Source organism: Hippoglossus hippoglossus, chromosome 15 (genome assembly GCF_009819705.1).
Source record: "Hippoglossus hippoglossus isolate fHipHip1 chromosome 15, fHipHip1.pri, whole genome shotgun sequence".
Lineage (NCBI taxonomy): Eukaryota > Metazoa > Chordata > Actinopteri > Pleuronectiformes > Pleuronectidae > Hippoglossus > Hippoglossus hippoglossus.
The window spans coordinates 14,650,485-14,674,600 of NC_047165.1; the positions used below are offsets into that span (position 1 = coordinate 14,650,485).

The 24,116-nt window shown below is 42.9% G+C and overlaps 1 protein-coding gene across 36 annotated transcripts in view; it reads left to right on the plus strand.

The window, feature by feature from the left end:
- The window catches only part of LOC117775055 (neurexin-1a-like), a 256,387-nt gene that overhangs the window by 190,815 nt on the left and 41,456 nt on the right, over positions 1-24,116 (plus strand). For all 36 annotated transcript variants that reach the window (XM_034607836.1, XM_034607843.1, XM_034607857.1 and 33 more), the window contains one exon: positions 19,538-19,709. In XM_034607836.1, the coding sequence (XP_034463727.1) occupies positions 19,538-19,709 (172 nt within the window). The remainder of the gene's footprint in view (positions 1-19,537; positions 19,710-24,116) is intronic.

Below are 24,116 nucleotides of genomic sequence, written 5' to 3' on the forward strand. Positions count from 1 at the left end.
ATTTAACCATGGAAGGGTTTATCTCAATTTGGCTAAATGATGTAAGGAGCATACATACATACAGATACATAAACTACATAAATTCCTTTGTAATATGAAACCCATTTCTAAACCTCCAAACATGAATAATTCATTAGAAACATTTAAGTCCTTTTTCTATGTAATCACACAAAGGCCAGGAGATTATACACATTGTGTCTTGTTGTTAGCCGGGATAAAAATGCCTAATATAGCACTATAGCTCTTCAGTGCTATATGATGAACATTGTTTTGCGTTTTCCATTTTCCCTGTCACCATGTTCAGCTAAAGACACTGAAAGTCATACTGTACCATCACAGATTTGACACACACACACACACACACACACACACACACACACTCCTCCCCCTCCCTGTATTAATTTTGCATTACTTGCACTGGGCATTTTTTTACTATTAGGTTGCAATACTGAATAATTCAGTATCTTGGCTAAAAAGAGTACAAACATGGCGAGAGCACTTGCTTTGTGAGCTGTGCCTTAATTTCATGCAGTTTCTACCTTAACAGTTCTGATGACTGTTAAGGTGAATGAAGCTCCTCCGTTGAAGCTCTTCATGCTGCACTGGCCCTCGCGCTGCCTCCGTCCTCGTGAGACTGTGGTTGCATCCGTTGCATCCACTCTTTGCTTTTTTCAGCCACGGTGAGTACACTTCACTACAGTCATCACAGCAGTTTTAGTGGTCTTGCCACGCCACCTTTTTGTTGGTTTGAGGGCATATGCCTGTTTTTATGACAGGGAAGAGTGTGAGCAGTGAAATTCAACTTTGTTTCACTTTCACAGCCTAGGAAAAGGGAAAAACAAAAGCATCAGCATTAAAAGAGTGGATCTCATTGTAAACGTGTTGATTTGGATGTCACGCAAAATGTTATATAAGTGCTCTAGTGTATCCTAAGATTGGAAACTTTCCAATATGTGATTGATGTCTTTCAATAGATTGCATGCACATAAACGTCCACTTTTTCATTTTTAATACCATGGTGTCAGGGTACTGTTTCTAATTATCCAGCATAGTTTTAACTACACGTAAGAAATGAATGTCCTAATGTATGCATGGCTAAGAAATTTACATGACATAATTATCGCCATTGTTATTTACTTTAGTTTCATATTCAGAGGAGAGTCTTGTTCCGAATTCAATATTTCATAGCTTTGCTCATTTTTCTCTCTTTTCTTCTGTTCTTTCCGGTTTGCTTATAATGGAGTTACGATGCGTCCCTCTATCTGTTTTTCCATGTTCAGCATATTTTGTGCAGGAGGCCAGCTGGGCCGTAGACAAGGCTCGAGGCAAGGCACAGCTGGGCGACAACACTTAGCCAACAAGAAGATAAAGTCCAGCGCGGATGGAACGAAATGTGTCCATTTACTCAGCCATCCCCAGTGTTAAATCTGTATACATGCGAGCGAATACCCGCGTTGGATGCGTGCGAGTCATGAGCATCGCGGGGGGAAAGTGGGTGGAGAGGGCTCCTGCTGCATGGATATAGAAAGAGGGAGAAAAATACTGATGGCACAGGCAAAGATGTATGCTTGGCTGGAGAAGTTAATAAAATTGAAGCTGTGTTATGATGAATAAGGAAAGGGCCATAAAAGAGAATGTATGTGGTGAATCTCCCTTGGCGAGCGGTGTTGAACAGCCTGGTGAGCGCACCCAGGGGAAGGATTTTTAATCTGCAGCCCTCCCCGACACTGTGCTGCACAGGGAAATGGGCCCACATTCTGTTTGAGCTTCAATACGGCCGAGATACAGAAACCAGGAGCCGGACAGAAAGGGAAGGGTGAAATAAGGAGAAAGTGAGGAAGGTGAAATGAATGCGACACTGCTCGGGAACAGCAGGGGAGTGTGCTAACAAATAAAATGACAATTCTTCATCAGATGTGTTTAAAAAAAAACCTGGTGGGAAAGCGTAACATTGTCTTACAAAGGGATGTTGATGGATTAACTGGTGCCACATGCACGCACACGCACACGCACACACATACACACACGCTGCTCTCCTGTGGTAATGGAATCGGCTTTTGGTTACCAACACCAGATTGATTAGAAGAACACACATCGCTAATGCTTTCATACCTAACACCCCCAGAGCAATCGCTGTGCAGGCGGCTCAATGTGTATTGTATAGCACGGTGCATGCATCTCTTGGGATAATGACATCCTCGTGTGGAGATGTAGAAGAGGGTACTACAGCAGACACAGAGACGCTGAATAAAAAATGGCAACGGGAGAAAAATCTTATTATCAATCATCAAACATGGACAAGCTGCTCAAATTCTGTCCCGCACAGAAAAACTGCAGAGTTTGTGACACTGTACATACACTTTTTTCAAGTCCTGCATTATTCTTCCTATTATACAGTCACGACATTGCAGATACTCCACATCCACTTTAAAAAGAACAAGAATTATTACTTTCTCTCTTGCAGTATTTTTTACTGCTACACTTTTTGAATCTATCCAATACATAATGTCTGAGATTTTCAAATACAATGCATTTTTGGAGGACTGCAGCCTGTTTTCCGAGCACTGAGTCTACCACCCACCTACAGTAATTGACCTATGAGGTGTAAACTGAAAACACGTAGACGACAGTGTTTCAGTCAGATTAGATGAGGTTACTGAGCAACCGTTTGGCATCTTTTTTTTATCCTCAAAATATTTTCTGTCAAAGATTTCCATCTTTTTGGAGATGAAAGATCCAAACACAGAAAACATGCATGGCCGATGCTTGTATCCTCGCATTTGAACTGTTTTTGTTTTTGTGTCCGTCCTGCATATAGAATGCCCGTTTAGAAGCCCTCCTCCATTCCAGTGTGCCATTTCCAGCCAGACAAATATGGCTCTTTGTGAGTAGTTATGTATTTGAATGACAATATGTCTGACGTGTTTCCTGTTGCTGGATACTGCGGCTGGTGAAAGGCAGAAAGAATGGTGCGGCATTTGCGAGCACACTCATGGCAGCTGTTCATTTTTCGCCTGAGTTGCTTTCAGAGAAGCCAGTTACCTTGCTGATGATAAATGCCTCTGTACGCCGAGCTGTCTCAGAACTCCGGCAGCCTTTAAAACCCTGACAGCTGACGCAACCTCAGGCCTCAAGCCGCGGCCCGTCCTTCACTGCAATCGATGGCCGTCCCTCCTCGCTCTGGCCCCGCAACTTGCTATTGGCCTGCGGTTGCCCACGCTAAAAAGCTCGCTCTGTAATATGTGAGGTAGCGCTCATGTGCGGTGACAGGTGAGACCCTCGTGACAGCGTGATGTCCCAGGAAACATCACCAGAGACAACATGTGTAGCCGGGGAAGCAGGCGAGAGACAGAGTAAAACGTTGTGATGGGGGAGGTATTGGGGTGAGTGTGATTGCTATCTGCATGTGGACAACCAGACATCTGGACACGATGTAATCTCTTGACGGAGTGATGGAGCCAACCTCATCCCTTCAGTCCAACCAGCTCCCTGAAGATCAGCTCCTGGCCTTCGCCTTAACACCCTTTCCTCTGTAGCTCCGATCCAGGTTCACTTATTCTGTAACTTTCACACCACCTCTCCTCTCCGTTATCAAGTTTTTCATCCCTCTAGCCTCCCTTTGATCAACCTTCCTCTTTTACTCTGTAATTCACTCCGGTCTCTCTTCTCTGCTCTATCTCCCACTTCTCCTCTTCTGCACCCACTCCCTGTGAGTTAGGCACTTGGGTAGGAGATTAATGGTGGTCGAGAAGCTCTGGCAGTGTCTGATTTTCTATTATCAAAACTGAACTGCCGCAGCCGGGCTGTATTTTCTGTTTGGGTGTGGTGGCGATGGCAGCTGGAATTGCCCTGTTATCACTGAAATGAATGTGTATATCACCCAAAAGTAAAAAAAAAAAAATCACCCGTTCCCCTACTAATAAGCAATCAGTTAAGAACTGCAAAAGTACAGGCTGCAGGCTCCCTCTATTCCAGAAATGCTGCTGAATGTAGAAGCTTCAAGGACCCTGCACACAGACACTGGTTCTGTCACATAAATCATCTCTTCCTTACACAACTAATAACACCTTTAGTTACAGGGCATTTATTTTTATATGCTGATTTTCAATGGTAGTAGGTTCGCGCTCATTTGGAAAAGTGTCAGCAATTTTTAATGTCTGTTTATTCAGTCAGCAGTTCTGTAGGTGTGAGCCTCAGTCCCACCACTGGTAATTACCTCCGCCAAGGAGGAATACCAGGAAACCTGGCGGAAGGATGCGGTGCGGGTCAGGGGAGAACCCATTACATTTTGGTGCGGATCTGAATACATGCATGGGTCCAAGAATTTAGTTTTACTCTCTCTGCAGCGTTTCCCACATAATTAATTCAATCTATTGCAATGGTAGGGCTGTACGTGCATGCACACCGCTCTAATGCAAACCGATTCTGAGTGACAGGTTCACAGACTAAAGAGTGAAAGACAGTTCCCCTATGAAATAAAACAGAGCAGTGCATGCCACTTGCAGGTACGCGCACACTGAAATTGCGAGGTCCAGTAAAAACCTTATGGATGATAGCCAACTTTTTTTTTAAACATTATAAAAGCTGCCACAGTCTAGATAATAAATGGGAAACACTGCTTTGACATGGCAAGCTGAGGCATTAGCCTTTTTGAAGATATGCGCCCTATACAATCACATAAGATTATATATTATTTCTTATTTTCTTGAGTGTGTGTACTGGTTTTGTCTCAACAAAATAAAAAAAAATCCAGTCTGCTTGTCGTGGTAACAGACGCACGGTGCATGAAAATGAAGCGTGACCATGAAAGGAGAACAGGGGAAAATTGGAGGTAGAAGAAACTGCTGGATCCAGCTTAATTATGACCTTGTTCTTTTGCATATTTATCAAAGTACATAACCTTTCCCACACTCTTGCCCCAGAGTTGCACAGGTCATACTTTGAGGAAGAGGATGCTAAATAGGCGATGCCAGGACAACGCCTTGGTAGACATTCATTGTAAGCTTGCAGCTCTTATTCACACGTTAGCATGCTTGTCTTAATGGTGTCACTACTCTGGTATCATCACAGAGACTCCTCTGTCCCGAAAGAGGCAACCGAGGCTCGCAAAGTTTGTGTAGGTGGCTGCTGTGTGTGTCACGTGGCTTTCTCTCTGCTTTTTGAAGTCCCAGATACCTTCAAGGTAAAGGAGGCTGACAAGGAAGGGATAAGAAACATGGAAAATGAGATTGGGGAAAAAGGGTGAGGGGGAATCAAGTAGGAGGCAAAACCGGGAGTAAGCAAAGAGCGGAGTGGAAGAAATAGGACACAGCGAAAATCGAAAAGCAAAGTGATAGAGAAAAGCGGGAGGAAAAAGAGTAAGAGCCTCAGGCTGAGAGGCACCAGCCCAAGTATCATAGTCAATTAACATCCCGGCCCAGCACTAACTCTCAGTCTATTTCAGACCATTAATTATGTGCACCATCAGTTCCAGCTCACTTGGCCTGACACAAGTCTTCATCACAGTGCCTCGGCCCCCGACGGATCATGTTTTAACCGAGAAATCGCTGCAATTTACATATTCATGATGAAATGTCTCCGAAAAGACAAGTGATGGTTTTACTCTATGTTTTATCTAACTTCTTAATACTAACCACTATATTTAAGGGGACATTTACACTGGGGATGCTATTACATCTCTACATTATCATTGTTGGCAGTTACCATGGTGAGTTATTCTAAAAGCGACAGAGGTCTGGGTAGTTTGCTTACATCGACAATGTTGGTTTAGTTTCGTTATTACACACACGTCTGACTCGTACACCGAGGTTAGAGGTGTCAGCAGAGCTCAGAGGGGGTGGTCCCAACCAAGCCTGCTCCGAGTGTGTCCCCCTATCTCTGGACAGGAGAAATTGCCCTGCATGCGGAAAGTAGGTTAACTGTAGGGGGGTGGGGGGGGGACATCAGCAAAATGCCTTTCTTTCATATCCCGGCCACAAGTTCTGGAGAGGCCAAATCAAAGCGCTGGACTTTTTTGTCTGACAGGATAGATTTACTGCATCTGCCCTGCTCTAATTTCACCTCCAGCAGGATCCACAACCGGCGGCACAGAAAACAATCGTCTACAGTTCAGGTAACAGGCCGCCAATTGTGGAAAAACATGCAGGGTTGTAAATAGAAAATAAAAATGACAAAACTAATGGGATCTGCGAAAGTGGCTCTGGCCCATGTTTCATTAGACACTGAACCTAGACACTGAACCTAGACAGCCAAAATTTAGAGTTTGAAATTTGGGTCAAACCCAGAAAATCAATTAGACACTGAAAAAAAAAAAAAGCATCACTGTGCAAACAAAGCCACTGGCGAGGTGACATTGTCTCATTAGAAGGTGCAAAAACAAACAACTGCACCCACAGGACCGCACACTTTTTCTTGCATCAATTTCTCGTTGATGCAACCCAAGAGCCCGCCTTAATCAATTTCCTCTCATTAGAGTAAATGTAATTGGCTTCTTCATAGTACAACAATTAAAATGTGTCAATACCTCATCTAGTTAACCGTCCAATCGCTAGAGTTACAAAGCCCACTCCCTCTAATGATGAAGATCAATTGCTGGATATCAAATGGCCAGCGTGGACTCTCTGAGGATGAATGGGGAGCGGGGCATAAACAGCTATATCTCAGGGGAGAGAGCTGTTTGCACCCGGTAGCCAGCGCTGTGCTCGGCATCAATCGATCATGGCTGCACATGATTCCAGGGAGCCACAAACGCACAGAAACTGCAGTTTAAAAAGACGGTAGATCATCGTGAGATCTTTTTTTTTTTTTTTCGGCTAAAGCTAAAGTGAATGCGCTACACGCTGTAGCGTCTGATTGTAGGCTGGGAAGGGGAGCAGAGACGAGGCTGCATAAACACAGTGAACTCGGATGAAAGTGCCCGGTCAGCTCCGCAGAGATGACAAACATCCAAATATCTGTCACTCCCCGACTACTTGTCATCACCTTCTGGAGCGGCTGTCAGCACCACTGTCAGCATGTCCATTGGCAGATTTGTTTTTTTTTTCCCAGTTTTTTTTTTTTTTTGCCCCACACCATTTATTCCTGAGCAGGTGTTCCTTACTGCACTCACAATAAATGACAAGTGAGAATGATTGTACAAATCCCTGAAATTGAGGGGGCTGGATGAGCTGTTTTTTTTTTTCTCCCTCCTAAAATCTTTAGAGAAAATTACAGTTGCGGCATCTCATTGTTGATTTCGATGACTTGGATCAATTTAAATCAGCGCTCATGATTGCAAGGGGGAGGGTGTTAATTTGGAGAAAGGGAAAGAAGAAGGAGAAGAGCACTGCTACTGCCTTTTTATATGAAGATGGATTTGCGTTCACCACTGACTCAGCCGGCTCGTAATGACGGCCCCTGGCTAGACTTGTCACCTTGCTCCCTGGCCCTAACAGGCACTTTCTCTGACACCGTAATGTCATCTAGGACAGAGGAGGGAGTTGGATTTACATTATTGCAGTGTGTGCAGACGAAGCTGGTGGGTAGTTAGACGTCCATTCACTCGGCTTGTGACGCAGAGAAGAAAATGTCTGGAGCGGGTGTGATCTCTGGTCAGTGTCCGCACAATGGGACTTTCTCCGGAGTTTGCCTTTCACATATTAACAACACAGCAGGAGATCATCCGGTCACACACGTCCACAACAACAGGAAAATATCAAATCTCGTCTTTCCAAGTTGACATCTCCCTCAGGGCCATCTACGTGTATGGCACCTCTTTTCAGCCTGAGATATTTTTTGTTTTGTTTTGTTTTTCAGTTTTGCGTCCGTCTTGTGTTAGAAACGTCATCAACCATCCTGTGGTGGTGAATCCAGATAGTCTCCTGCTGTATCCTCACTATGGGGCTGGCAGGAGACACTCCGGAGAGAATCCACAGCTACTGACTCAGACATTTGCGATTTCACAGAAATTTCCTGCCAAGAGATTAAGTGTAGTCTGGTGCATCTGGCAGCAGCTTTGGTTCGGCTAAAAGATTTTTACCTAGAAATACATCTAGTTGCGCTGCATTTTGCCTCAATCTGTGTCCAAATCCCAACTTGTCTGTATGTGTGTTTGTATTCTTCATCCCTATCCACCCTTACTGATAAATCCACCAGCTATAACCGTTTGGTAAGATGAACTGAGCTGAAATCCAGTGGCAGAAAAGCTTTTGTAGGCTCTAACTGAGAAAACCACCGCTGTCTTTAGGGATCACTCAGCTGTAGACTCACCAGCCTCAACATTCAGTACTGAGAGACGGCACATCACAGAAGACTCACACCCTATATATTTCCTCTGATACTCCTTACCTCCAGTAAGGTTACTGTCGCCTAACAGTCTCCTGCAGTGTATCGAAGCATACATCGGGCAGAGAGTCGGTTCCACGCAATTATAGCTGCTGGACGAAGGGATAAAGACAATGATTCCATATCTCTTCGGGGTGCTCTGTGTAAGCATCAGGCTCCCTCGTGTTTTAGAAAGATACGGCTATAGGAGCAGACATCCATTTGAGGTCTATCTGAGAGAAGCAACACCCAAACACAGACTAAATATCCCATTTGCTGCAGATATCACACATTTCCATGGTTTTTCCCTTGTGATGATTTGATTTTTCTTTTAATGTGAGAGGCGTCTTCGTTCGGTGTCCTACTGTTGCAGTAAAATGATTTTTCTTTGGTGGGCCAATACTATACATGGTAGACATTTTTTTACATTTCCTTATTTTATTGCTTAGATTTTTCCATCAAAGATATATATTTCCGGCTGCTCACTAAATTCGTATCACATCCATTCATTTGCTCAGCTTTGTGGGATGAAATGATATCTCACCTCACCCGTTTGCTGTGCGGGAGGATACTCAGCTTGCAGGCAAACACAGAGGCTTGATTCTGTGTCATAAATACCCCATCAGACATCTTCTCCCCCTTGTTTCCCTCTCTCACTCTCTTTCTCTTTCAACCGACCCACAGCCACTAAATCTCTCCATCTGCCGGGCATTGTTCAAAAATGAATATGGGGCCCGTGAGCCGCTACAAACCGACTGCGGAATTATATATTAAAGATATTGTGAACAGCAGCAGATAGCCCTGTCGATATCTGCAAAATCTAGGACAAGGTTCATTCCTCGGAGGGCTTAACACCTCTTGTTCCAGATCCTTTTAATGTATTCCTCGTCTGTGATGAACTGGCTTCACTGCTGGGATTGGAAAATAAGTCTGAGCTGTGTTAACATTAAAAGACTGAGAAGTCAGCGGACATGAATAAGTGAGAGGGCACTGGGAGACTTTTTTTTTTTTTCTCTCCGTGGCGTTGGAATCAAACAGAAACAGGGGAGGGGGGAAGGGGGGGAAGGGGAGGGGGGCGGCACAATAATACATGGGGCTGAGGGGAAATAATGTTGGAGAAGTTGGAAAAAAAAGTCATCCATGAAATTGCTTGTTGCATCCTTTAAAACCTCTTGATTGATGGTGGCAATTTTAAAGCTTGGCAGTTTCCCAGATCTGTGGAAGTATTAGAAACAAGTACTCCAGGGTTGTCTTCAAGGAAAAATGCAGCCTAAAACACTTAACCTCAGCTATTGGCAATAAACTGGGTCCATTTTTGTGTGTTTGTGTGTCTATTTCTCTTCTTCCTGTTGATAACCAGCCAGACGTTACTCCGAGCTACTTCAGCCAATGCAATGGTTTTTTTTCACATGTCTGATTTAAGCATCTTTCAGTCGGAGAAAGCAGATAGCATCAGCATCGCCGCTCTCAGTCTCAACTCTGAATTAAGTTCGATAATGGAAATTGCATCTTTGGATAAGCTCTAGATATTCATTCTCCACCTTGGAAAGACTTAAGAGTCCGAGATAACACGAGCCGCACGTCTGACGTGTGACAGGCCGCAATGATTATGACAATTGCTTGTAAGTGTCTTTCCCGTTTCACCCCCATCGCTATGGTAACAAGCATAGTAACCTAACCTTTACAGCCTTCGGATCCTTTTCTTCATTGCAGCTTTATATTATGGTTTTACAGACAGTTTACAGACAATAGGAATACTAAATAGATCGATAAATACAAAAAAAAAGGGTTTGACAACAAACAGATAATGAATGCTCTTGATATATAAACAGGTCATCTGTTTTAATATTAAAATTCCTATGTTGTCATGGAAGAAGAACATTAATTTAAAGCTCCCTGTATCTTTCATTTGCCTTAAAAAATACTTATTATATTAACTGTATCAAATAACTTACTCAAGTAACTGGTAGATTATTTACAAATGTTCAATAAAACCTAAAAATATTGGTCATTTCCGTATATTAATATGATTGCATTCAATACCTTTCCTGCTCATAATACAGATTTATTGCAAACAGTATATTTACAATGAAAGTTCCTATTTCTGTTCACCATTCATGTGTTGAAGACTTGAGTCTGAGGTGTTATCACTTCCTCATGTTGTCCCTGAGGCAAAGTGCTCTTCTATAAACAGTATGTGCTGTAACAGTCAGCTCCTCGTGCCAAATGTAAGATGTCGTCAATGTACCAGTTACAGTTTGTGTAGAAGATTGTTGGACGGCGTCCACTGCTCTAAAGTGGCTCACTTTGAATAGCCTATAGTAGAAGATAGATATTCTGTACAGTGCCGAGGCTGCAGTGTTGTTTTATGAGTCACATTCTTTTCATTACGACATGTTCTTTTTATTTAAGAGGCTGATTTAAAAAAAATAATAATAATAGTTCTTCTTTTGCAAATACTGAATATCAGTTGACGAGGTCACGCAAAAACAGAACAAGAGGAGCATAGTGCCTGAACTGGTAAACATGGTACTTAAGTAGGTGGAGTGCGTCAAAGTGACGTGCAATGAGATTCAGGTTAGAAGCTGTATTTTTTTTTCAAGTACATTTCTTAGGCCCTTTTGCCTTTATTTGAAAAAAAAAAAAACACAGACAAATAGTGTGAGTAAATGGTTCAGCCGACCAGGAGTCGAGCTGGAGACCCTCTGCTCTAGGTCCATCTGGTGTACACCCTAACCATTCACCCATCAGGTCGCCTGCTTCCGCTTCTGCTGGGAAACTCTTGATTTGGTGAACCGTCCTCAAACCCCGTCGCACTTTTGACCCACCGCTGATTCCCACTTTTCCTCTTCACTTAACAACCGTAGAGGCACAGGCAGCAGATTGACCTCCTTACTCTATGTGCTCATTTCCATGCACGTAGTTTGAGGCAGTTCATAAGGAACTTTTAGTCAAAGGTTTGAAGACCTTTTTTCCAATAAGCCATAGGGCTTTGATAAGAGAAATTATGAATTAACGTATGAAAGACAGAGCTTGAGAAGAAATAATTGGACTGTTTTTCCTAACATTTGGAATTGAAATCGCAAAAAAAGGCAGCAAAAACAAATATTGCACTAAGCTTTCCTTCCACACTTGATTAAGAAATGTTTTGAGCATCGCTCTATCTGGATGATTATGGACAACAATGCAAAGAAGATGATAGAGGAACAAGGATGCTATAACCATTTGTTGTTTCTCATACGATTCAAGAAGGACCTTCATTTACTTTTCTTCCACTTTCTCTCAGCTCTGCAAACTTGACAAATTGTAGCAGTTTTCCAAGATAATTTGTTGACTAATTCTCTTTTTGAAATTCTTGTAGGAGTTAGTGTTCTGTGGAGGAAATTGTACCTAAGAAATGAGGATATGTAACCTCCACCAAGGAGGTTATGTTTTCACCCCTCTCTGTTTGTTTGTGGGTTGGATCGTAAGCAAGATAACACATATCATAACTGAATGGATTGCTATTAAACGTGATGAAAGGATGCCGAATGGCTCAGGGAAGAACCTCTGCCATTTTGGTCCAGATCCAGATCAGGGAGCAGTTTAACAGAATGTATGTATTTTTCTTTAACATTGAAAGATTTGTTTTACAACATTTTACCTGCGAATATGTGACACATTGAGGAAAGTGATCTCTCTGAATGTGTGAAAGTTGGTGCAGCTTGATTGTATTAAAAAGAACTGTTGGGCCTTGGTGGAGCTATGTGCTCCATTCAGTGCAATTCTAGATTTACAAGTTTTATTACAAGGATACAATAGAATGATTAAGAAAAATAACCATTTTTTGTGTTTTAATATTAAATGGCACTTTATAGTCATAATAAATGTATACTTTATTGTCTGTAGCGTGTTACGCTCTATAATACACATATTTACAAAAGACACACATCCGGTGTCACACATTCACAGTTATATCCATGAAATACACCAAATAAATGCACAAATACAAATTGAACACCACAATGCAGTAATTATGAAAATGTGACAATCTAGCAGAACTGTGTTCAAATTGCGATTCTGTGTTCGTGAGTTGAGACGTGTGTGACACCTTTTACAAGATTAGTGAACCTGTCACATAATTACATGACGAGCTCGTATAGTGAGAAAACACAGTGGAACTGATCTCAGTGGAATGAGAAGGGATTTCGTATTCAATCCCGTCATTACAGGAAACCCAGTTCAGTGAAAGCCATTCAAAATAACAGCACCTCCTCTCATGGCGGGTAAAATAAAAAAAAACAATTATGATTATACGCAAATTCAATTTTCGGCAGATTGTGAGAGCGACACCTTATTTAGCATTAGACTTCAATTGTGATGTGCATCATCTGTTTCTGAACTAAAGATAATCTGAGGAAACACAACGACATGTGTACCTATCATGTTAAGCGTGTGCAATCCTGGTCCTGAGGATTAAGGGTCCATCAGACCATATGTTCCCTGTCTTCCAGCATATGTCCTCAGCTCTACCTGAGCTATTTTTTTTTCTTCTTCTTTTCCATTTCTTCCCGAGGTAATTTCGCTATCCCCCAGTCTCTCCCAAACACCCCCCCCCCCCCCCCCCCCCCCCCCCCTTGATTATATTTGATCTTATTTAGCCAGAACGCCGCGCCGTGTGACTCGCACAGATGAAGTGAGCCGGACTCCTGAGTATGCTCGAGGGGACGCGGGAACTCGCTCGCAGGGGGGAGAGGACAGAGATGAAGGTCGACTCACCCCGACTGCGAGCCAGCTGTCACAAGTGGACAGACAGGAGAATCACCTGAATCCCGAATTGATTTTCTTTGAGCGAGAGAGAAGAAAATTTCTGATATCTGTTGACCTCCCGTGATGGAATATGTCACGGTCCGGCCAAAGATGGAGCGAGAAAAGGAGTAAGGACGGACAGCAAATGTCATCTTAGGAAAGAAATAAGAAGCAGTGGCTTTTGAAAAGAGCCACTATCCACTTCCTGTGGCTTACAGCTGAATGTACACTTCAGAAATCCCGTGTTTCTGTTCGGGTAATGAGAAGAAAACTGGATTTTATTTTCTAATAATGCCCCCTGTGTAAAACCGCTTGCATCTCACCAAGACGTGCCTTTTGCATTATAAATTGAATTTATCTTTTTGTAATATATCCCTCGTTGTAGCTGCGCCTTCCTCGCGACACCCGCTGCGTCTGGCTCCACGATTTGTTAACTTCAGGTATTTCATGGAGCTCTCCTGCTTGACAGATAGAGTCTCCCAGCAATGGAAACAATCCCAAGCCAGCGTCACAGATAATTAGGCACTTTAGCCGACGGACTCGATTTTTGAAGTAAGCCGAGCTCCCGGCGAACGCGCTCTTACCTCGCCACGGCAGACGTGCTCCGAGGTGACGGCGGAGTCGGGGGGGGGAGGGAAAGCGTGTCAAATTTGTTCCATGACTCAGAACATGTTGTAAAAGTTGACTAACATGCAGCTTAGGATCCGACACAGTCTCTGAACCATTTTCTCGAGGCTCTTAGGACGTGTTCTGACAGAAAGTTAGAAATGTGAGTAAGAAATGATTCCTGCTACATGGCTTCTATGTAGTGGTTTGTAAAATCCCACAAGTTAGATGGTGCTTCTCATGAGTTGGTGCATTAGGCCAAGGGGGTGGAATTATCTCTGTTTTTGCTTAAATTTGAAAGGAATACAGTAAATCCTTGTAAAAGATGATTGGTTATCTTGTAATAACTTAACGTATAAATGTAATTAGTTTATATTTCTGCGACACATAAATCGCACGATCCTCGTCTGATTCTCACATTAACATCAGATGAAAAACCAAAAAAGAACAGTAATAGAATGATAATTAGATTGAAAGAGGATGGAAAATAAATAAACTGAATTATTTTATCTAATATGGAAGATCTCAATCGGTCATTTGATTCATTTAGATCTAAAATGAAAATGTCTAAAAAATCCCACTGGAGGCTGCACGTGCTTCCAAATCCATTCTAACATGTGCTCAGCTGACATCCAGGTCTGTCTGTTTCAGAGCTTATTGCTCAGCTCTGTGTACGAAGCGAGAAATACGCTGACACCTGTAGTTGCTGACAGTTTTGCCGTGAGGACGTTAATGCGCGTGCCAAGATTTGACAGTATTTGTCACTTACACCAACATGATGGTACGTACATGTCAGGGAGTGATAATGAACCTTATGCTGAAGTGCACGTATGTGAAAATTGGAAGAGATACAGAAAAAGCATTGATGCATTTTTTTTTCTCCATTTTAATAGAAGCTGCCGTGTGTTGTATTTCATAAGTCTGGCACGGGAATAAAGTACAGCGTGTGTGCGCACCATATTGTGCTGCAGGTACTGTACATGTGTGGTTTGTATTGTTTGTGATAAGTAGTTTTTATGAGGGATGAATCAGTCGTGGATCTAGACATTTTCTAACTCAGGGGCCATAAAGGGCTACAATTTTACACGGAGGGGCCAATTATATCTCCTACATCCATGCACAGTCTCTCATTCAGTAAGGTGCATGTTTAATTCATTCCTTGTTCACTGTTGGCTCTATAGCTTTGAGCAAAGCCACACATCATTGAATATGTTTTTGAAAATTGTTCCTCGTTCGAGTCCATTGTGTTCTTCAAAAAAAGCTTAGGAAATAAAAAACATCTTAATAAATGATCATATTATTTGTTAAGTATTATTAGTAAGTGAATGGTTTATTTATTGTTTATAGAGAGAACAGGAATGACTGGACAGTGGCACCTTAGGGGCCAATCAGAGTTCAGCTGAGGCCAGTGCCCCCCCCCCCCCCCTTGGCTCTGCCCCTGGATCCACCCCTGCTTTCAACTTTTCTTTTCTTTTTTTTTTACATCTTTGCATCAAAAGTATGAAAGGAAATTGGATGTACAGGCTCCACTGGTTTCAAACCCGGAGAGTTAATATACTGTAGGTTTGTCACAGTCTGTAACATCATCAAATTGTTTCAGATATTAGGAAGTTAATGTATCATACATGGTGCTTCTATGAGGCTGAAATTTCATTTTCTGCAAAAACCCATTGTCGTGCTTTCACAGCGCTCTCGTTCCTTATGAGTTTACTAAACATTCAAAATGATATCTGAGTGATTACATATACACAAAGCTGCGTGTTTGTTTAGCTGTAATCGCAGGTGTATGGATGAATTGCTGCATAATGCACATGATACGGACCACATGCTGGAAGGGGGGGGAAAAATCCTCTTCTCTCTCATAATTATTCCATTACATCTGTAATTTCATTAGCGCGGCTTTGCTTAAAAAGGGAGAAGACTGTCAGAGGTAATTAAAAGATAAGGTGAACAGTACCGTCTGCTTTGCCCCAGCTACATTAAGACGTTTAGCTTCTGCAGTCGGAGCCTAATATCTCCCCAGCACGCTCGCATGCACACACACACCGAGCAGCACACGCGACACACGGACAGAGGTGCTCTCCCACCTGCCAGCAGACCCCTCGCAGACATGTGCACTGAAGGGAGATGTGTTGCAGTCCCCGTGGCGTCCGACTGCTGAGATATGAAATGTGACGGGTGCACAATGGTTGTCAACATGAATGACTCATAAACAAGCACAACATTAGGACAGCCTACACCACGGTGTTCTTTTATTTTTTTTTTTTTGAGCAGGGATTGAGGAGGAGGCCCGACACCATCTCGAACACCACTTCTCACTTCCTCTCCTCTTTGCGTCGCATCTACGTGGGCTGGAGGAATGAGCTCGCTCCAGTAAACCATCACAAACACATGCATCATCTCGACTCGCTGCCGCTTTGTTTTTGCACTCGCTTTGTTCGACCCTCGAGCGGATTATAAACAACATGCGATATTCTTTTCCGCCAAAACATACAGACAAAAGTATGATTTATTTATTAATTGATTCATTATTTATGGGGACGCTGGTGTTTAAGTAACAGTAAAGCTGCAGGGGGTTCTGCTGACTGACTCGGAGCATTAAACAGATACTGTATTTGCTCAGACTGGGGACATGATTGGTAGAAAAAATTATTCTACTTTAGCAGCGCTGGGGCTTGCTAATAATTTCAGGAAGAAAAAAAAAAGCTTGGTCTGCTGAGGCTGTTTTGCAGCTGTACAGCCAGTATAACAAGAACGTCTATGGCTGTATAATGAGTGCAGATGGGGAGTTTTAAAAGAGAAACTGACACCCTGAGTATTGCTGCAGCTCCTCCACCCTCCAGCTGCAAGGAGCATAAAAAAAGAGCAGATTAGAGGAGAATGGTGGATCAACTTCATCAGTTAATTAAACGCTATTGCGGCTTGATGAGCAATTAATCAAGGCAGCGTGCCGAGTGTCAGGCAGGGCTGAGTTCTTCGGGTACGGTGTGTGTGTGTGTGCGCGCGAGTGTGTCAGTGTGTGTGCGTGTGTGTGTGTTCTCACACAAAGGAGGGGGGTCAGCCCTGTGGGGATCAGCACTTACCAAGTGAGCAGCCCCTAAAATTGTACAGGGTGTGATGGCCTGGGTTTGTATAAGCAGCTATCAATCACTCGCTGACATACACGTAAGCTTGCACCCTATTAGAGTGCCAGTATTAGTCTCCTCTCAGTGCCCTAACTAACGACTTGTCTAAGTAGATTGAATTCCAGGAAGTGATGAGATGTATTGGATTATTATTGAGGGGAAAAAATGATCATAATATCGGTGATTCAAGCAAATACCAGCCCTATCAAACAGTTAATCCCTTTGATAGAGGCAGAAACACGCGCTCGTCCAAAAACTTAACTTTGTGTTTTCAGCGCCTTAAGATTCGGGGGTCTTATCTCACATCTGACTCTTTCATCTACCTCTTCATCTCGATAAAGAACAGGGCTTTTTTTTATGCTATGGAAATTCAAGTTGGCAGTTTGTGACTAAATGCAGTAAATTTATTAACGAGACCACGGGGAACATTAAAAGTCAATTGAAGGAGGCTATTAAAAGCAGGATTTTAATTGGGTTGGTCCCTCCACTAAACCTTTTTTTTTCTTCCCTGTCTCTCTTTCTTTTTTTTTCTCCTCCAAGAGCAACGGTACTAAAAAAAAGTTCTCAGTGAATGTGCTCAGTGTGTGGTAGTCCTTGAACGGAAGCCCCTTATATATATATCTATCATGTAAAATTTGACTTTATGTTAAAGCACACAGAGGATTGTGTTGTGTTTGCTGCCTTTGACTACTGAGCCCCGCTGAGGCGCCGCTGCCTCCGTGGCTTCACGCTAAAGAGTTTCAAGAGGTCAGACGCACCGCGAGCACACGGTTTTACTACGACACGAGCCTCTGCAGATCCCTCCTCTCTCGCCCATTCACATCCGAGACCCTGACACGAGCTGTATCCATCTCCTCTCAGCGTCGGTTATTCAGTGTTTACGCCCTCGAGCGCTCCGTAAATTGTGTTAGTACTGTAGCTTTAATGCATCAGTTTATATAATCTGTTGAAATTACATTACAAAGCATACAGTTGTCCTAGTTTTGGTAACGTGGTGTGACACATTACAAATGGTTTTAATTGCACTTTAGCTTCTGGCTCTCGAGCTCGGCTCATTCCACACTTTGAGGGGAGCGGGCTCTGCGTGTACTGTACGAGCGTGCACAAGTGTGTATGTGTGTGTGTGTGTGAGAGTGTGTGTGTCAGTTTGTGCATATGGGAGAGTTTGAGAGAGAGAGAGCGAGATGGAGATGCAGTGTACTATTGGCTGTGCTGACTGGATAATAACATGCAGAGTGCTGCGCTGCCACAGTAGGTTGAGCCTCCAACCAGATGCTCCTTTCACTGCAGCTCATAAGCAGAAAGAGCGAGAGAGTGACTGCACCAACGTACGCACTCATCTCCGACGGATTAAGCCGTAGGATTCAGGGACTTCGATCATGTAGTGGGGGGTGGGGGGGGAATGAAGCCTATTAGAGTAGATATCCATCACATGTGGATCTAAGAGAGACTCGGGCTAAATGGGTTCAAACTTCCATTAAAACGTTTTCTCTAAGTTTAAGTTTTCATGTAATGACGGCGATTTCTGCTGCAAATTCATAATTCAGCCTCACACAGACTGATTGGATGATCCTCCTCTCGCTGAGGTTTGAAGCTATACCTGAGGAGAAGGTTTTTAAAGTGATGACGTAGGTTTGCTGAATGGGAGGCATGGAGGATTGGGAGTACGTGTGTGTGAGGGGTGAATGACTGCACACAGCACTGGAGCTCGGGGCCATGAACCATATAATTAATTAAATGGATGTTGTGGACACAATAAAGGACACAGGATGCCTGTTTGTGCTGTTGTGATGTTTTTTTTAAGAGAGTTTTTAAAAGAATCTCCAGGAGCAATGACATGTTCAAGAGCATATGTCTCTACAATCTCTCTGCCAGTCCAAAGGCAATGGCTTATACATATACACTTGAATTAACATTGTATTGTAAAAACATGGAGATAAAACAACTTTCCTCAGGGAGTACATGACGTTTGTACAGTGTATGTGTTCCTGTAGGGTGTGACAGATGTAAACATCATAGGAACACGGCAACACAACATAGAGAAAAAATGTTATACTGATCCCAATTCAGTGACTCTTCTGACTTAAAAAGCATGAAATCTGCAAATGTTTTACTAGAAGCAAAACAAGTACCGGTTGCCATAACTTTCCCTCTGGACCCTCCCTTCTAATGGGTCCAGCATTTTTATGTTTAAAATGAGCTCCAGGACAAAAAGCGGTGGCCATATGGTTACTTTCATTAAGTGTCTGGTCCACTTCAAAAAGTGCAGTCCAGCTAATGCAGGGTAAATGTCTGCAGACTGAGTTTTACGAACAAAGTTTGTGTATTTCAAATATTGTTATTGCACTATATCATCAAGGCAGATATCTTATAATTAGTCCCTGGTGTATATTATATAATATAATATAATAAAAAAGTTGTTACAATTTCCGTGCAGCCATTAAATTGAATAACAGAACAAAATCATGGATTTACACATTTTTGTTGAAAGAGCAGCGAGACGATATATATGACACAAAAAATTTTGCATTAATTTACTGTTGTTTTACCATCTGTTAAGTTAATGTGAAGTCGGTACTTGCTGTACATTAGCTAGATACCCCCTACCCCTTTTATTACATTTTCATAAGGTCCCTTGATAACATTCATCTTTTAAGGGACGGCATTGTTTCATCATCACTAAAACCTTTTCTCCTCTGTGTTCTTCTCTTTCGCAGGAAAAAGGAAACATTGCTGTTGTATTTAATGTCGGAACAGACGACATTAACATTGAGGAGACATCAAAGTTTGTAAATGACGGAAAGTACCATATAGTGAAGTTTACGAGGAGTGGGGGTAATGCCACTCTGCAGGTGGATGACCTGCCAGTCATTGAGCGCTACCCCACAGGTGAGTCAGCCACTCTGCCTTCAATTACACCTGCCACTGCCTTTTAAAGGCGATAAAAATGACCGAGAGATTATCAAAGCCAACTGTTTCAGCCTTATCTCTGTCAGGATGTTTAACGTTGACTTGGCATGTCCTTTAATTGCTTTTTATGTTTCTGTTCCCAGCAGCTGTTAAAGAACAACACCGGTGTTGCTGAGTTGTTTTCTCATCTCCAATGTTTATCACATCGCATGAATCGATACTCTTAAACAGCCCAGGTACACGTGAAAAGGTTGCACTCAAAGTAACCCATCTAAATGTAAAGATGTCTTACCGAGCAGCCGCCCACCCTGTCTACATATGTGTTATATTCCCCATATGCATAAGTAATCCTCCTACAGTAACTCAAATCAATACGTTATTTACAGACAAATTACCACTTTTATTGTGGCAAGTAATTGTGTGCCAGTTCAGTATTTATCCATCTGCCAATACGGGAGATTGATTGAATTGAGGCAACAGAGGAGACAAACCTGTAATAGCAGTCGAGCTAAAGTAAGACCTGAATTAATCTGCCGCTTATCCAGGGTACCAGGTGAATGAGCCACGATAGTTCCCTTTTATATTAATTACTGAAACACACCACAGCTACTTACAGACAAAAACGAGGCTGTATTAATGTCTGTTGCCATTAGTGTCACTGCTAATAATTCTGTTTGTGTTTCACTTTTCATAAACATAAACATTGTTTACAAGTCTGTAGAATATGAATTCACCAGTTACGGCCCTGTCTAGTGAGTATTTAGTCAATGAAATATATATTTTAATAGCTCCTTCATTATATAAGTGGAATTATTGTACAGTACGATACCTTTACGATACCTCATGATACAATACAATACCTTGCGATAGCTTGCGATAAAACGATACCTCACGATACGATATGATACCTCTTGATAGCTTACGATATGAAACCTTACGATATGATACGATGCGATAACTCTCTATACCTTACGATAACTTACAATCCGATATGATACAATACTTTCCGATAACTTACTACGATACCTCATGATGCCTTATGATTCCTTTTGATATGATACATGATACTTGTCACCTTACACATAGGACAGACAACAGGCGAGAGAAAATCATACAGCTCACATGTTGTATTGGCACCTGCTTGGTTATTCATAAATATTCCATTAAATAAACTTTGTGTGTCGAAGTGTCGATTCATTATGGGAATGAATACAAGCTCTGTGTCCTGATATTTGCAAGAGGAAATATAAAGTAATCTAACTGTTGGAAATGGGAAAACAACTCAGCAACACTGATACGTTTCTGCAGAATGTCAAGATGTTAGTCGTACGACGGCTCGCACAAAGAATTTAAATGCCACTGCTTGTGTTTTCTGAAATTGTTAACTTTCCTAACTGCTTGAAGGCTTTGACAAAAGCTACAGGGGATTAAAGGAGTTTGAATGTGGATGTTCAAAACATAAAGGACAGAATTAAGATTGAAAGCTGTTCGTATCCTGAACTTGCGTAAGATGAGTGGGCAACGGGACAAACAGGACAAATTCAACCTGTCTCTCCCCTTTTTGCATAATGTTTGGTGACCTTTTTAGCTATGACCAGTGCATTCATCCAAATGAAAGAGGGTTTTATGACTGGGACTCAATCCTCGCCGCTTGCCTCAGGTGGGACGGGGAAGCTAATGGCTTTTGACATGTCGCGGACATGGTAGAATGCACAGCAGGGCTAAATGCCTGGATGCGAACATCTCAATCTTCAAACGACACACACCCTCAGTCCCAAAACATATGATACACGCAGATGTGCTGCTCATAAACAGGATAAAGTCGGCGGAAAACAGCTTTTTAATCGTCCAGTGGGCGATTTAATGCACGGCAATGGAAGGAGCGCAGTCTATCTAATGTGCGGTGTTAACATATTGAAATCTGCAAAGTTTCAACATCTATTAGTTTTTTTTTTTTTTAAATCCCGAGAAACTATAAGAATGTACAAACGATTTACTCTCATGATAAATGCTGAGTTATAAAGGCCGCGGGGGGGAAAGTGACCGATCTCATACCCACTAATCATGCGTCAGTGACAATGCCAAGTCCAGCTACCTTATTAGGCTCATTGCAGACTAATTACATCTTATCACAATCACCGCGCAGTTCCTCCCCTTGCCCCCCCCCCCCCCCGCCAGCACACAAAGCCATTATTCTCTCAGCTCGCCTGTAGTTTGATTAGTATCCATGTATGCCTCTAACGCACTCATAATAGCAGCCCTCAGCCACTCTTAGGCCACTCACAGATCAACAGTGATTATAATAGGAGTAGACAGCAAAGATAAAAATGATGGCTGGAGAGTGAGAAAGACAGAGAGGAGGAGATTATATGGGAGGGTGCAATCGTTCTCAAAGCAAAGAAATAATTGCTTCACCAGGGCCAATATTGCTGTCCTGGTAATCTCATTAAAAAGTCTCGTACTACATACTTACGGGCCATTAAAAGTCTTTAGCACAATTATTAGAATCTAAAAACGCAAAACACACACACAGACACATAACTAGGTCTCTGCATGTTGTAGTTCAGCGCTCTCTCTCTCTTTTATCCGTGTCCTGCTTTCATTCTGCAGCACACACAAAAGACTGGGCAGCATCAAAAAAAAAAAAAAAAGCGAGCCCCCTTCTCCAGAGCCTTGGCCATGGAAGTAATACCATCACAATGGTGCTGCCAGGCCCGCAGGGTACAGTGCAGTATCCTATCGGAACACCCAATGAACACACGCCGCACACAAAGATAATGTAGAGGTCCCTGGCCTTATTCTTTTACTGTTATCAGAGCGTGATGCACTTACAGAGCTCGCCGTCTCTCACTCCGCTCCCCTCCGCTCCCCTCCGCTCCCCATCCCCTGCCTCTCTGTCCTTTTTACCTCTATCTGTCCGACCCTGCCCCTTCCGTCAATCTCACCCTCCGTCCGTTTTTTTCTCCACCTCGCTGTGTGGTGTCTGAGATGTGGGATACAAGAGGAGGAGGAGGTCTGGCTTCATCCATCGATGCTCCATGCTACCTCCTCCTATGCCCCCCCCCATGAGCCTATTCAGCCTATTGTGCAAGCAGTCATCACTGAGCATGCTTTGAAAAGGTGCAATGACAGCCACAGTGGGGGAAAAAGGAGCAGAATAATACAAAATAATAGTGAGATTTGTGTAGGTCCCTCTTTTTAATTCTCCCGGCTCCGTGAACAGAGGAATCATTTGCATATTTGTTCATTTCACGTGGGAGTGTCCTGGGGCTTGTAATGAGATAAAGCTCCCACCTTATCTGACCACTTTATTAACAAAAAAGAAAACAAGTGAGTGAGGGCAAAGTGGGTCGACTGGGACGGCGCCGCCGAATCGCTGCTGTCTGGCAGAGGAGATAAGCCAGGCGGCCCCGACACCAAACCAAATCACCGCTTGGCAGCAGGCGCAGGCGCCGCTCGCCGGCAGGATGAATGGGGCTCTTGCTGCCGCTCCTGAAGCCCAGGGAGTAGCATTGTTTAACACTCCGGTGTCCCACTGCGCGGATCAATACATGATCAGACCTTGATTATATCCACACGTAATTAACCCCGGTATAAGCATAGAGTGAGAGTGCCAGGGGCTGCAGAGCCAAACAGGTACAGCACTATCTGTCTTTGAAAATGGAGAATGTTCTTGCAAAAAAAGTGGATTTTGGCACAGTCGCACAATGCGTGTGAAGATAAGTGTGTGTGTGTGTCTGTGTGAGTGAGTTGTTACTGTTACAAATGTTTGACAGCAGCATGGTGACAGACACAAAAGCTGTCATTTTAAATGCAAACTATGAGACATCCACACCGTGTTCATACTATATATTATAACTGTAAGAGAAGCACACACACATACTCATATAGATATATATATTGTGTGTGTGTGTATAATTTAGCCTACATTAATTAGGTAATTTACCCTGATTAATGATGAATATATCAGGAATGCCATTACCATTGTGCTTCGGTCGAAGCCCGGGCGTCCTCGCTCTCCTCCCAACAGCTGCAGGCTAAATGTTCTCCAGAGCCCAGTTTGACGCTGACCTCTCCTCTGATGAGGTGTCGCAGTAGCAGGAAACACGGAGCGGTGACACAACCAACACCCCATGACTGACAAATGGAGGTGAGGGGAATTAGCCGAGCCCGCGACTGCTCCATGACACCAGCAATCAATGGATTATTCATTAATTTAACACATTCAGAATAGAAAGAAGTACAGAGGTGTGTCTGTGTGCTTGTTTGTTCTCGTGTTGTTGTTGTTGTGGGTAATACTTCCACCGTGCGCAGTGCTAAAGTGAATCAGGTGGTGCAGAGCTCTGCACAGGGGGAATACAGTGTGTGTTTAACACCAGGCGGTGT